The sequence below is a fragment of the Branchiostoma lanceolatum genome, chromosome 6 (genome assembly GCF_035083965.1).
Source record: "Branchiostoma lanceolatum isolate klBraLanc5 chromosome 6, klBraLanc5.hap2, whole genome shotgun sequence".
NCBI classification, from domain to species: domain Eukaryota; kingdom Metazoa; phylum Chordata; class Leptocardii; order Amphioxiformes; family Branchiostomatidae; genus Branchiostoma; species Branchiostoma lanceolatum.
The window spans coordinates 19,658,977-19,672,947 of record NC_089727.1 but is presented as its reverse complement, the minus strand read 5'-3'; the positions used below and the strand labels follow the sequence as shown (position 1 = coordinate 19,672,947).

The window sequence follows — 13,971 nt, the reverse complement described above, 5'->3', positions numbered from 1 at the left end:
AGTTAACGCACCTTTACAAAAATGTACCAAACGGTATCGTCTGGTTCGAGTCTTTTATGGCCACAGAAGTAGCCTGGAGTCCATTCTTCTTAGGTTCTGTCCGCTACCCTAGCTCCGACCCGGTAATGGACTAAAACTGCACTCCTGAGGCTAAGGCTGGACTCTAGGCTACACAGAAGAGAGATGTGAGTCTGGTTTGGACTGTACTGTCGTATATATCAGAGAATCATATTAAGCTCTCCTTTTTTACAAGATTATTGAGGGTTATTTTCTTAACTTGTACTAATACGTTCAATGGGAAAAAAGGTTGAAAAGCCATAGGAATTTTGTCGGCTAACACAAATCCCTCCGTTTCCATGGACTGACTCGATTGTTCTTCTCGATTTCAATTTTTTTTTTTAAACTTCACCAAGAAGGTTGCGTTTTCGGCGCCGTTGAGTGTGGTTGGTCTAGTGATTGGGTGTGTTTCTAATTCTGGTTGTTTGTTTGTCTGTCTGTTTGTTTGTTTCTTTTTGGGGGACAGCATTTACCTCGAGAGGCTGTGGATTCATGATTTTGTATGTGGGTAAAAAAACGAAGGTCGAGTTTCATAATGGGCCACCTGGCAGCTTTCTACGGAACTGTAGGAGAACTCCCGGTTTTGACATCTTTTCAGAAGCGTCAGCAATTCTTTCAATCAGCAGCCCGCCCACTCCTATCATGGCCCAGCCACGACCGGAGAAATCCTCGACCGACATTCTTGCCCAGCTACGATCTGAGGGAGTGCTACCCGGTCTGAAACAGCGCGACAATGCCGTCGCCTTCCAAGTACCGGCCGATAACCCCGACACTCCTCCCCGCTACCACATGAGGCTGCAGAAACTCGAAAAGAGGATGGAGGAACGGCGTGAGAAGGTGAAGAAGCCATGCCCGGAATCTGCTGACGATCTGAAGAGGCAGCTTAGCAACGCGGAGGTTAGGAGACAGGTAAAGAAATGGTTCGACTTCGGACTTGGAAAATGACAAGGTTGGATATGAACTTTAAAACATCGGATGAAAACAACAGAGATGAAGGCTCATTGGTATGGGGATGTATAGACAGGGGGGGTGGGGGGGGGTCTAATCGGGATAAAAAGTAATAAAAAAATTCGATTTACAGTATAATTGTTAGGTGCTGTTTTCGGTATGTCTGTGTGTTTCTTTGTTTCTTTGTTTGCATTTCCAGATGTGGTCCGCATAACTTGAGGTGTTAACTCTGGATTGATTGTAATCATGATAGTTGGGATGTGGGTAGATATCGAAAGTCAGGGCAGAATATTAGTTTCCGGGCGACATTCCTTGGTATTGCAACGGAACTACCGGGTTTTGAATCTCTCGGTCCTTGACATACAGGTACTAGGGTCTTGATATTTTGGTGACAATTTTGATGCTTGGACATAGTGGCGTAGGCTTGTGTTCCCTAGCAACTTGTTCTAGAACCACCAAAAATAATTTCATCAGGTTGGTAGAACATAGGATATTGGAGATTTTTTTTACACAACCAGTAAATCTCACTCGCTGACGTTTCGGTGTCTATCAGACACCTTCTCCAGAGCTTCTGACTAGAGTACTGCTTCTCACCGCTATAAGTAGCCACCTCGCTATTTCAGCTACTTATAGCGGTGAGAATCAGTACTCCTGTCAGAAGCTCTGAAGAAGGTGACTGATAGAAAACAAAACGTCAACAGGTGAGATCCACTGTGGCGTTTTGGTGTAAATCTTTCAAAGAGAATAACCAAAGAAACGATGACGATGATTTTGGGCATGCAGTTAGCTTAGACAGAAAAAAAAAACATAATTCAATGCAAATTATGTACATCAGAACTTAACTTGCATAATCAATGCCGACATTCTCTAAGTCCGGTGCTTTCCATAACAGTAGCCTCTACCAGGCCCCGCGGATGGCTGGAAAAAAATAGTAGAAGTTGGCCAAATGGAGTAAATAGTATGCTAAGGGAGTCGGCTACGGAATAGTGATCATTTTCCATTCATATCTAGAGGTCGCAAATTGTAACTTTTATAGCCGACTAACTTTTCTGGCATGTTATATCTTTATATCTATATTATTACGTCTATTTGGCCACTTTTTTTTACTTTTCCAGCGACCTGTCGAGCCTTGTAGAGGCTGCCATATATAATAGTACTTCATACCAACCCGAAAAACCACACATTTTTTATGCAAAATGCGCCTGAGGTTGAGAGACTTTTGTGTCCTCGAACAAAGAAATCGTAACAAAACAAAACAAAAATCGACAGGGGCGCAACCGGCGCACTCGGAATGCATTCTAAATATTCTATGGAAGCCCGTGTGATACAACTTAGAACCCCGTGTGATACGGAAAATTATCACCCGGTCCGGAACACCCGTATCGAACGTTTTCGTGGCCCAGGTATGACATAAGTGTAACGTAATTATCTTTTATTAGGTGGAACTTAAACAGATACCGATCATTACAGGATCTGTTAGCCAAGAAGAGCGCCAGGATTTCCACAGAGTCCGCGGAGAAAGCAGCCAAGGCCAAGGCCAAGACGGCGGCCAGGAAGACGAGCAGCACCGCTTTCTTCGTCACCTCCACTAGCGACTCTGACATCGTCGCTACCCGGGAATCCCAGAGGACCAAACGGATGGAGAGACGCCTGACTGAGAGAAGAGCGCGTGTGAGTAAGGCAGCGACAGCGGAGGAACTGGAAACGCGTCAGAACCTCGCCGCACAACGCCGCAAGGTGAGTCAACTATAATCCCATTCGTAGATTCGAGTACACATGTGCAGTGTCAAAGGTGAAGGCCCCTGATATTTTTGTTTTGTTTTTTGTATACAAAACACGTCTGGGCGTTGCTATGCAAATCAAGACAATGGTCGTGACAGAACTATATACAAGCCAGGGGCCTTACCCTTTGACACCGCTCATGCGCACTCGAATCTACGAATGGGCTTATTCACTATGATAAATACCACAATGTAGGAAAAATCTTCTTGGCCATAACAAGAAAATCTAATGGGTAAGATTCCTTCGAGCATCGCTTTTTGCCTAATTTGAAAAAAAGGAGAAATTTCGTTCCCTGCCGGCGATACATGACAGGAAAATTTCGAAATTGAGAAAAAATACGTCACAGTTACTTGACTGTACAAGTGACAATAGTGATGTATAGCCGTTGATGTAGTTGTAGTGAAACTCGGCTATTACACTAGTGTCAATTTTTGCACTTCTTGATCATGAATACACTTTCTGCACTTCCTGATCATGGCGAGGGTAAGTTTTTGGGCCCGGCTGGGACCCTGAATCATTCTAACCCGTCCTTATAATCAACGCGGGACCCGGTAACAAATAGATGTCGTGTGGTAATCGTGCGAGTACCGGGAGCTACCCCTAGTACCCGGCAGTTCACCGGGACAAATTTGTGGCTTCGGGGACCGACCGGGACTACACACCCGACGAGCACCGGCGCAATTGGGACCGTAGCATTAGACTTTCTTCAACTTTTTGAGATTATGTTAATTTTTCCCTCCCACACGTACCAGGAAAACGTGGTAGCTACCGTCTCCAAGGCTAAGAAGCTCGCCCGTCCCCACACGATCAGCCCCGCCCGGCAGGAATCAGACTGTGCCGGCAACTAAAGAGACAGTCCCGTGGATTGCATCAGTGTAGTAGGGTCGGACCAGAGAATATAAGCCGAGAAATATACCCATTGCCAATGCTTGGTAATATTGATTGGTGACTCTTGCTTTTTTTTTTTTTTTTCAAACCGTCATAGAAAAAAGAGAAAAAAATGTTCAAAACGTTCAAAATGTTCAAAATGTTCGAAACGTTCAGACAGAATTTGTTGGAAATCCAGACAGAATAGGCTAACTAGATTAAGCTTCCAGCATACCTTCCACTAGTTTTCGAATCTGTTAACAATTAGTATCTTATGAAATATGTCGTAAATGTTATTGTGCAACATTTTAAAAAGCCATGTAGCAACATGACAGCAGAATTGACAGCAGAAACTATGATACTGGAGTTTTATACAGACATTTCATGTTTCTGGACCATGCATGCTATGTTGACTCTACTCTATGTCACAACCATTCAATGGTACGTTAAAGAAGTTTAGTTTCCCTGAAATTCAATCCTCTTGTGTTGTGTGATTTTTCATTACTGATTAGCTTCACGAAGTTTACCATGACTGACACACTGCGCACCAGCACAATTCTAACAAATCTAAACTCCTGATAGATTGTACTGCACAAATAAAAAAAAAGTGCTTTTCAAAAAAGCTGGTGTTTTGTTTACGTTTATGAGTGTGAATTGTCTTTTCCCTTTTCTTGAAGTAAAATCTGCAAGAGAAAGTCACTCAAGGGCTGTTGAGCCTATAAGAAAAAATGTCATTTTGAGAAATGAGTGTTTTAATAGAGAAAGGCAGATTGGGGGAAGCAATTTAGAAGTTACGGCACTTAACATAAGTGCTTTTGAAAAAAGCTGGTCTTGGCCTGGATAATTTTTCTAAAATTCATTAAAATTCCTATATTTTTGTGCCGAGTGGAGTCACTTTCCACGTCCGTGTTGCTGTAAAAACTTCTGAATGAAGTCGATACTGAACAATGGAGCATTTTCTATTGTAACAAAGGATCGCTGTTTTGCAAACAACATCAAGAGCCTCTGTTTACATCGGGAATAGTAGTTTAGTGGCGAGTGTTTTGCAAGAATCATCTTACCGCGCATAGGAGCCGCTGCACGGTATTTTCCATTTTCAAACAGAAAAATTTGAATGCCGGGTTTGGAATCTATGAAGTCCTGTTCATAAGACAAAGGCCTTGTTTACATTAAATGGATATTTAAAAAAAAAAAAATCCGATCCGAAGGTCTACGACGTTACCAGTTGAGCTAAGTTGTGGTGTCAAGACTGTGATAGTACATCAGGCTTAAACCTCACTACATGGTATCATTTATGTCGATTTTTTGTCGTTTTCTTGTGGCATAGATGTAATATGGCCATTTTTCAGGATATCAAAGTCCGAAACCACAATGCAATGATATTTCTGAACAGTTGTAGCAGTTACATGCGGTCGCCCTCCTATATATGTGTCATGCGAATCAAGCCTGTCTGGCTTTTCTTGCTCCCCAGCCATATAGGGCAACGGCTATGCAACAATTTTAGAAAGATTAGAAGGTCTTGCCATATAAGGTCATGGTGTGCGACACAGTGTTGAACCAAGGAAACCAAAGTATCATTGATCCAGCAGGTATGCAAGGTAAGAGCCAAGCGAAGGCGACAAAACACAAAAAAACTCACGATTTAAATGTGATGGTATCACATGAGAAGACGCCAGACTATAGCCATTAATTCAACGACCTCATACCATCGTAAAATGATTCTAATGTTTTCGACTGATGCATTATGGGTGTTTTACCCCAGCACCATCGCCCCCCCCCCCCTAAAAAAACGCCGCTCGGTCTTTCCAGAAAAGGAGGCTAATCTACATATTAAAAGTCCTGAAGATGCGGCTTCGATCCTGAGTTATTCCCGTTCCGAATCTGAAAACACAAATTCTGCACTGGGCTGATCTCGCCTCAGCTCCGATGCATTTTAGCTCCGGTTACATGTTCACAAATAAGACTTTCTCACACTGCACCAGTGTATTTTCGGAATTTGCTTCCAGATAATGCTCAGCAGAGTCTGCAACAGTTATCCTGGAACTCGTCCAACACTCTGACCAATCACAGAAGAAAGTGGACACATTTCTCGGAGCAGCACCGCTTTCGTCGTCACCTCCACTAGCGACTCTGACGTCATCGCTACCCGGGAATCCCAGAGGACCAAACAGATGGAGAGACGCCTGACTGAGAGAAGAGCGCGTGTGAGTAAGACAGCGACAGCGGACGCACTGGAAACGCGTCAGAACCTCGCTGCAGAACACCGCAAGGTGAGTCAACTATAAGCCCATTCGAAGGTCCAAACAAACAAACAAACAAACAAACAAACAAACAAACAAAACAAACATTCTCAGATTCCAGTACGCAAGTGCACTTGAAACGCGTCAGAACCTCGCCGCAAAACGCCGCATGATGAGTCAACTATAAGCCCATTCGTAGATTCGAATACGCATGTGCAGTGTCAGAGGTGAAGGCCCCTGAGACGTAAACAAAACCCGTTGTTATAAAAATCGATACAATGGTCGAGGCAAAACTGTATACAAGCCAGGGGCCTTACCCTTTGACACTGTACATGCGCACTCGAATCTACGAATGGATAGGAAAAATCTTCGTGGCCGTAACAAGAAAATCTAATGGGCGCCTTTTTTTAGCCGGCGTCACAATCCATGCGAGCGTCGGCCGACTTTGTAGATCGCCCGAAGCTCGCCGAATGTCAAACTTGCCCGAGCGTCGACCGTATTTTCCAATGAAAATCTCGGGCGACGTCCGTCGAACACTAAAAACTAAGCATCCCCATGAGACGGTTCCTAATCTCCAAGCAGATTCACACCAGGCGCGAAAATCGTATATGCTAGCCAGAGAAGGTCCAGTCAGCCAGAGAGGGTCCAATCAGCCCGGTATTTTCAAAACTTGTTTATTCTGCTACGGGCTAATTGGACCCTCTCTGGCTGACTGGACCTTCTCTGGCTAGCATATACGATTTTCGCGTCCGGTGTGGATCTGCTTGGAGATTAGTCAGTATCGACTAACCTGGTAAAAGGCCAATATTTGGATCAACTTTTATTTCTAAAAATCGCCCGAAGCCCGCGTAATCGACAGGACGTCGGCCGTACTTCGGCCGAAAATGCACATTCGAAGCTCGCCAACCCATCGACCGAGCTGAATTTCTTAATTGTGACGCCGGCTTTACGAGCATCGATTTTTGCCTAATTTCGAAAAAAAAGCTGAAATTTCGTTCTCTTCCAGCGATACATAAGAAAATTTCAAAACGAGACGAAAATGTGTCGTGTTGTAGCCTTGTGTTACAGTTACTTGTACACGTGACACTAGTGAGGTAGCGGTGGATGTACGCCAAAAATAGTTACTGGATAAAATTTTGAAACAGTCTGACGTTTCAGACAGCATCCGCTATCTTTCGTCAGTGACTATAGAAATATCTGGTAGAACTAGGTTTTATACCAAAACTCTGAATATATATGTTAATTACGATGAAGTAGTAGTGAAACTCGGACTCCACACTATTGTCACGTTCTGCACTTGTCAGCTGTGATACCAAGTTTAGTCGCTTTGATTCTTGTTGTTGCGACGCGCATGGCATAATGCCCGATATTAGATTGCGCTTCCTTGGACATTTATACCTGCCAGAAAATCGACTAATGAGATACAAGTCTCGCGGTTCACGAGATGCTATCTGAAGCGCGAATCTGCGAGGTTTTATCGGAAATTGATATTTGGTTAGACGATGGTGCTGTTTGAAGGCTTGAGTCGACGAATTTTGATCAAATCAAGTGGAAGTTACCGGAGAAATCGACCATGTAAAACATGGAAGGAAAATATTGAGCGTCTTTAGGGCGTAGGGTGTCTCATTTCCTAATATATTTAGTACAGGGAGCAAACGGGACCGGTGTTGAAAATGTTTTATTTCTGCCGACTTAAATCCACGTGTCTATTTGTCAAATAAATAAGAAAGTTTTGTGGTGCTAAATTTCATTTATTTGCCCATTGTATACAACGAAGGCCCAAGTAATTTTTCGCAAAAAAAATATGGCATTATTAAAGCTTTGTCAACCAGCAAAACTTGCCCCTCAAAATGCTGGAGATAGCGTTTTAGAGGGTCTAGATTTCAAAATTTCCCGGGGTGGAATACCCCACTAGAATTGTCGCGTCGTAGCGCCTTCGGCGCTCGATATGTTAGGTTTATACTAAAATTTTGGGCTTACGGAATTAAATTTCAGGCTGGCTAGAGCCTGGTATGAATCGTTAAAAATGTCTCGCTTGTACAACACTGGGATATGTCGCAATGCATGACTGTTATCATCTATCATACCGCAGCAGGGGCATGGTATGGTAGTTCACTTCCGAAAAGCCGTTCCGCATGCATATGTTTGGGCATTTCCGCCGTCATCCGGGCTTGTATGCCCTGTCAGATCCCCATAAATGGCCATATTACATATATTACCAGAAAATTACACAAAAAGGAACTGATTTTGTTAAGAAAATTGACAAAAAGGTGACCAAAATATGGTGCCGTGTAGTGACATTCAACGTCTTTTGCATAATTTATGCAGGAACTTGTATTTGCCTAACGATAAATGCTGCAGATGTCATATTTGATTTGCAGGTGCCTTTAGGAAAGTGAATGCACCAAATACATTATGCTAATGATACCTCATTGGTATTTCTATGCAGAAACTTTCATTTCATTTCTTCCAAATGCGCCCGTCAGCTTTTTTGAAAAGCTTTTTTGAAGGTGACTTTGAAAACAGTTTATTTCATATCAAACTTCACAAAACTGAATAAAACTCAACACTACACTTTAACTGGGGTCTTACAGCGATTTAGTCTGTTTACAAACTATACTTCAAAGGTATTCATAAGATTCACTTGCTGTGGATCATCCGATATGTGTTGTATCTTGACGTATGGCAGTACCGTTTCTAGTACTGTATTATATTTTTAAGTAAGGGTTAAGGGTACCTTTCTTTTCAAACAGTAGGAGAAGGCCTGTTGAAAGTACAATTCTCAAATGGTGAAGTAAAGTTGCAAAAACAAGAGTTAAACGCTAAGAATAAGCCGAATGCTTGCATCTGTTAAGGTCTCGGTTCGGAGTTTTTTTTTTTAAATTCGGGGCCGACCTTACTCGTTCCCAGAAAGGCAATAGCGTTTTTCCAAACATCCTTTTTCGGCCAAATCAATGTTTCCTATGGATAGGGATGCCTTGCCTTGAACGACAGATGAATTTGATATTCTCTGTTGAAACATCATTTTTGGTGAAAACGGTCATTTAAAGCAATTTTCATCACCCAAAACTGCTATTTTTAGGGCATTCTTCCAAGTTCGATGGAAGGAAAATAAAACTTTTCATAGGATAATGACTGATATGGGAATAAAGGTCATCATTCTGTCTGTGCAATTAGGAAAAATGAAAAAGATCGTGAGGATACGTTTTCCGCAATCCCCGATGGTACGAAACCATGCAAAGCGCACATATAACGCACGATTCGGGTAATCAGGCCACAAGGCCGCGTTACCGTCATCGCGCACTAATACCAGGAAGTCTTCGCGCACGACCAAAACTCGGAAACCGTAAAACGCTACGAAGATCGGGTCTTTCTGGAAATATAAAACATAACACGCTGCTATAGCGATAGCCGACAAATCGGGAGCCAAAACTATCGAGAAAACCTAGAATTTGTGTCAAATTTTAGGGACTCTTTGGGTAATTCGGTCAAAACAATTCCAAACCGGAAACTGGCACAGGTATCAAAATCAATCTCTTTAAAACTTTAACAATGTTTACCAAAAAAATACGGAAAGCCTGGTAACTACCGGAGTATATTTAGTGTGGCTATAACTGGCGGTGAACCGGGGAAAACAGCGGAAACAACGTCAGCCCGATGCGACCGGCCAAAATGATTTGTAGTGGGGCACTGGTAGTGGGGAGGGGGGTGCACGACGCTGATTTTTTCTCGGCCTACGAACCACTTGCAACCTCCGTGCCTCCGTTTGTCTGCTATTAAGCCACCTGTCGCCGGCGGAAGATAGAAATGGCCTGAATCGACTTCGCTTCAAACTTCCACTTCTTTTCTGGAGATCTTTGCCAAAGTTCAAGTCCTGTCCTGTTATAGCTGGCAAAGTTACGCCCCCCACAACATACTTAAAGCATTATAGACCAATGGCACTGGTCTCAAAATCAATCTCTTTACCGGAATTTTCAAACTTTACATTCAAACGATAGGGCACTTGGTAGGTAATGGAGGAATGAATTCGCTTCATTTTCTCATTCATGGTTACGGGGTTATAGCTGACCAAAGTTACGCCCCCCACCCCATACTTCAAGCATTATAGACCAATGGCACTGGTCTCAAAATCAATCTCTTTACCGGAATTTTCAAACTTTACATTCAAACGATAGGGCACTTAGTAGGTAATGGAGGAATGAAGTCGCTTTATTTTCTCATTCATGATTACGGGGTTATAGCTGACCAAAGTTACGCCCCCACCCTATACTTAAAGCATTATAGACCAATGGCACTGGCCTAAAAATCAATCTCTTTACCGAGATTTTCAAACTTTGCATTCAAACGATAGGGCACTTGGTAGGAAATGGAGGAATGAAGTCGCTTCATTTTCTCATTCATGGTTACGGGGATATACATGTAGCTGACCAAAGTTTCGCCCCCAGCCTATACGCAAGCACTATAGACCAATGGCACAGGCCTACAAATCAATCTCCTTTCCGAAATTTTTAAACTTTACATTCAAACGATAGGGCACTTTGTAGGTATTAGAGGAATGAAACCGCTTTATTTTCTCATTCATGGTTACGCGGAGTTATAGCTAAGCAAAGTTTCGCCCCCCACCGCATACGTAAGCATTATAGACCAAGGTCTCAAAATAAATCTCTATATCGGAATTTTCAAACTTTACATTTAAACGATAGGGCCCTTGGTAGGTATTGGAGGAATAAAACCGCTTTCCTTTTACATTTACGGTTATGGAGTTATAGCTGACCAAAGTTACGCCCCCCACCCCATACTTAAAGCATTATAGACCAATGGCACTGGCCTAAAAAAGCAATCTCTTTACCGGAATTTTCAAACTTTCCATTCAAACGATAGGGCACTTGGTAGGTATTGGAGGAATGGAACCGCTTTACGTTCTCATTCATGGTTACGGAGTTATAGCTGATCAAAGTTTCGTCCCCATACGTAAAGTATTATAGACCAATGGCACTGGTCTAAAAATCAATCTCCTTACCGGAATTTTCAAACTTTACATTCAAATGATAGCCTACTTGGTAGGTATTGGTGGACTAAAGTCGCTTTATTTTATCATGCATGGTTACGGGGTTATAGTTGACCAAAGTTTCGCCACACAACCCCCCCCACCACCACCTCCGCAGGATACGTTAAGCATTACAGACCAAGGTTGAAAAATCAATCTCTATACCGGAATTTTCAAACTTTACATTCAAACGATAGGGCACTTGGTATGTATTGGAGGAATGAAACCGCTTTATTTTCTTATACATGGTTACGGAGTTATAGCTGACCAAAGTTTCGCCCCCCACCCCATACGTAAGCGTTATGGTTCTGTTTCATCCATTCCAGTTTCCAAGCAGATGTAGACATGCAGAATCGTAACGTTTCCCAAGCTCTCGGTTAAATTTTTTCAAACGGCGGCCCTCCAATGCTTGTCCATTGCTGCATTTTGCCGCAGATGTGGACAGGCCCCGTGCTTAACGCAACTGGGAACTTGAGAAAGGTTACGCCTTATGCTAAGGTCCGTATTGGAAATGGGGCCCCGCTGGATAGGGCACGGGCTAGCGCTGTTTTTTTTTTTTTTGCACTTAGGGGCTTGATCCCTTCGTGGCCTCGTGGGACACCCTGTGGCTGCCGGGCTTAATTTTTGGGCCCGGCCGGGACCCTGAATCATTTCAACCCGGCCTTATAATCAACGCGGGACCCGGTAACAAATATACGTCGTGGGGTAATCGTGCGAGCACCGGGAGCTCCCTCCCGTACCTGGCAGTTCACCGGGACAAATTTGTGGCTTCGGGTCCCGGCCGGGACTACATCCCCTACGGGCACCGGCGCAATTGGGACCGTAGCATTAGACTTTCTGCAACTGTTTCGAGATGAAGTTAATTTTTTCCTCCGACACATACAGGATCACGTGGTGGCTACCGTCTCCAAGGCTAAGAAGCTCGCCCGTCCCCACACGATCAGCCCCGCCCAGCAGGAGCCAGGCTGTGCCGGCAACTAAAGAGACAGTCCCGTGGATTTCACCGGTGTCGAAGGGTCGGACCAGAGAATATAGGCCCAGACATATACCCATTGCCAATATTTGTTAATAATCAAAAGAGTTCCGAAAGTATTGTTTTTTCTTCAAACCCTTCATAAAAAAATTTGAAAAAAAAAATGTTCATGTTCAAAACTGTTAAAGAGAATTTGGTGGAAATCCGGGCAAACTAGCCTGACCTTTCGAATCTGTTAACACACCACTTTAACTGTACTCTATCGCTATCTTATGAAATATGTCGTAGTTGTTCAACATTTATTAAAACTCAATTAGCAAAATGACGGTAGAAATGACAGCAAGAACTAAGATACTGGACCATTTGAGTTCTATACAAACATTTGATGTTTCTTGACCATGCCATGTTGGCTCTACTCTACGTCACCATCAGTTGTATGGCAAAAAAAAGGTTATTTTGCCTGAAATTCAATCCTTTTGTGTTGTCTGATTTTTCATGACCGACTACCTTCACGAAGTTTACCATGGCTGACAGACTGCGCACCAGAGCAGTTCTAACTACTAGTAGAAAGGCAACATTTTTACGAGAAAATACATCATATTTCACCCGTATCCCTCCCCATTCAAAAATGGCCTGTTTAAAGTCACACCTGAGCAAACCTGAAATATTCCAAAAAATTCTGCCCAAAAATAGACTATTGTAATTGGAAAGTCATACCAGCCCGAAATGGCAAAAAAAAACTGACCTCATATGCAAGAATCGACTATTCCACGGGCATTACCAAACATAAACTTTAGAAGAAGAAGAAAGAGAAGAAAGAAACATGACCAAAAACAGTATATTTCAACCATACTGTAGTATGGATGAAATATAACAAATCTAAACTCCCGATAGGTTGTACCGCACAAGCAAGAAAAACTCACGATTTACACATGATGGCACCACATTGAGGACACGCCAAACTATGGCCATTACTAGAGTTCAACGACCTCATAACTTCGTGAAATGATTTTAATATTTTCGACTGATGCATTATGAGTGTTTCACTCTAGTTACATGTTCACAAATCCGGCTTTCCTACATCAAGTTGTGACCTGTGCTTAAAGCCCTGTCACACTTGTGCGTATAGACAAGTCCGCACGAGTTGCGTATAACATGTCTTTGGTTTGGGTTAGGTTTACAGCCGAATAAGTGATTTCTTAGGTTAGATCACTAGGCTGCACAACGGTGGGTCAAAGTAGAAAACAACTTTTTCCCCGCAAACCTTACTTTACCCAAAAAAATGTTAATGCGCAAGTCACGCGCATTTGAATATACGCACAAGTGTGACAGGGGCTTAACACAGTGCATGTATGCGTACAATAACGGTCTTCATTCAGTCATTCATTGAAATGTCCATTGAAATCTGAACGCCCCATACGTACATCTGGAGAAACATAATTTAGCCGAGAACATTTTTGTTGTTGTTATAATTTGTGAAATATATAGATTAGGTAGAGTGAAATGTATTTGTTTTTGTCATGTTCTTTTCCCCCTCCTGCCAAATATTCAAATCGATTCAACTCCATCATTTTTGGGGCCAAACGACCTGCAATTTAGCATGGAGGTAAAGAAGGCAAGTACCCCTTTACGTCTTTTTCCATTTTTTTTTAAAACAGGCTTTTAGATAAATTTTATGTTTTTTGCCATTTTTAGACAAATTGTGTATTTTGGGCTCTTGGCAAAATGCAACAAATGGAATAGGCGAGCCAATAGACAGACCGTGAATTAAGTAGTTTCTTTCAATACCTCTCTGGTATGTTTCATTCATGAACTCTGACCTTTCACTTCCTGCATCTGACCATCGTTTTTTATTCTCTCAATTTTGACCCATTATCACTTCCTGTTAGTGTCGAAGACAAATGCCAACAGCGGAATCTAGTGTGTACAGACCGACTGTCAAAAACACACAAACACCAAGAGACTACAATGCCCCCTTTTCACGTACATGAATGTTTCGTCCCTGTACTTATTCCACCTCACTACCAGCCTATTTAAAAGAAGCTTTTAGCCCACGC

At 42.7% G+C, this 13,971-nt stretch overlaps 1 protein-coding gene across 1 annotated transcript; it reads left to right on the top strand.

The window, feature by feature from the left end:
• Window positions 1–699: 699 nt before the first annotated feature.
• LOC136437568 (uncharacterized) lies at window positions 700–12,010 on the top strand. The gene is made up of 3 exons (XM_066432186.1): window positions 700–966; window positions 2,476–2,742; window positions 11,827–12,010. The coding sequence occupies exons 1-3, from the start codon at window positions 700–702 to the stop codon at window positions 11,920–11,922; spliced, it is 630 nt and encodes a 209-aa protein (XP_066288283.1). The 3' UTR covers window positions 11,923–12,010.
• Window positions 12,011–13,971: the final 1,961 nt, after the last annotated feature.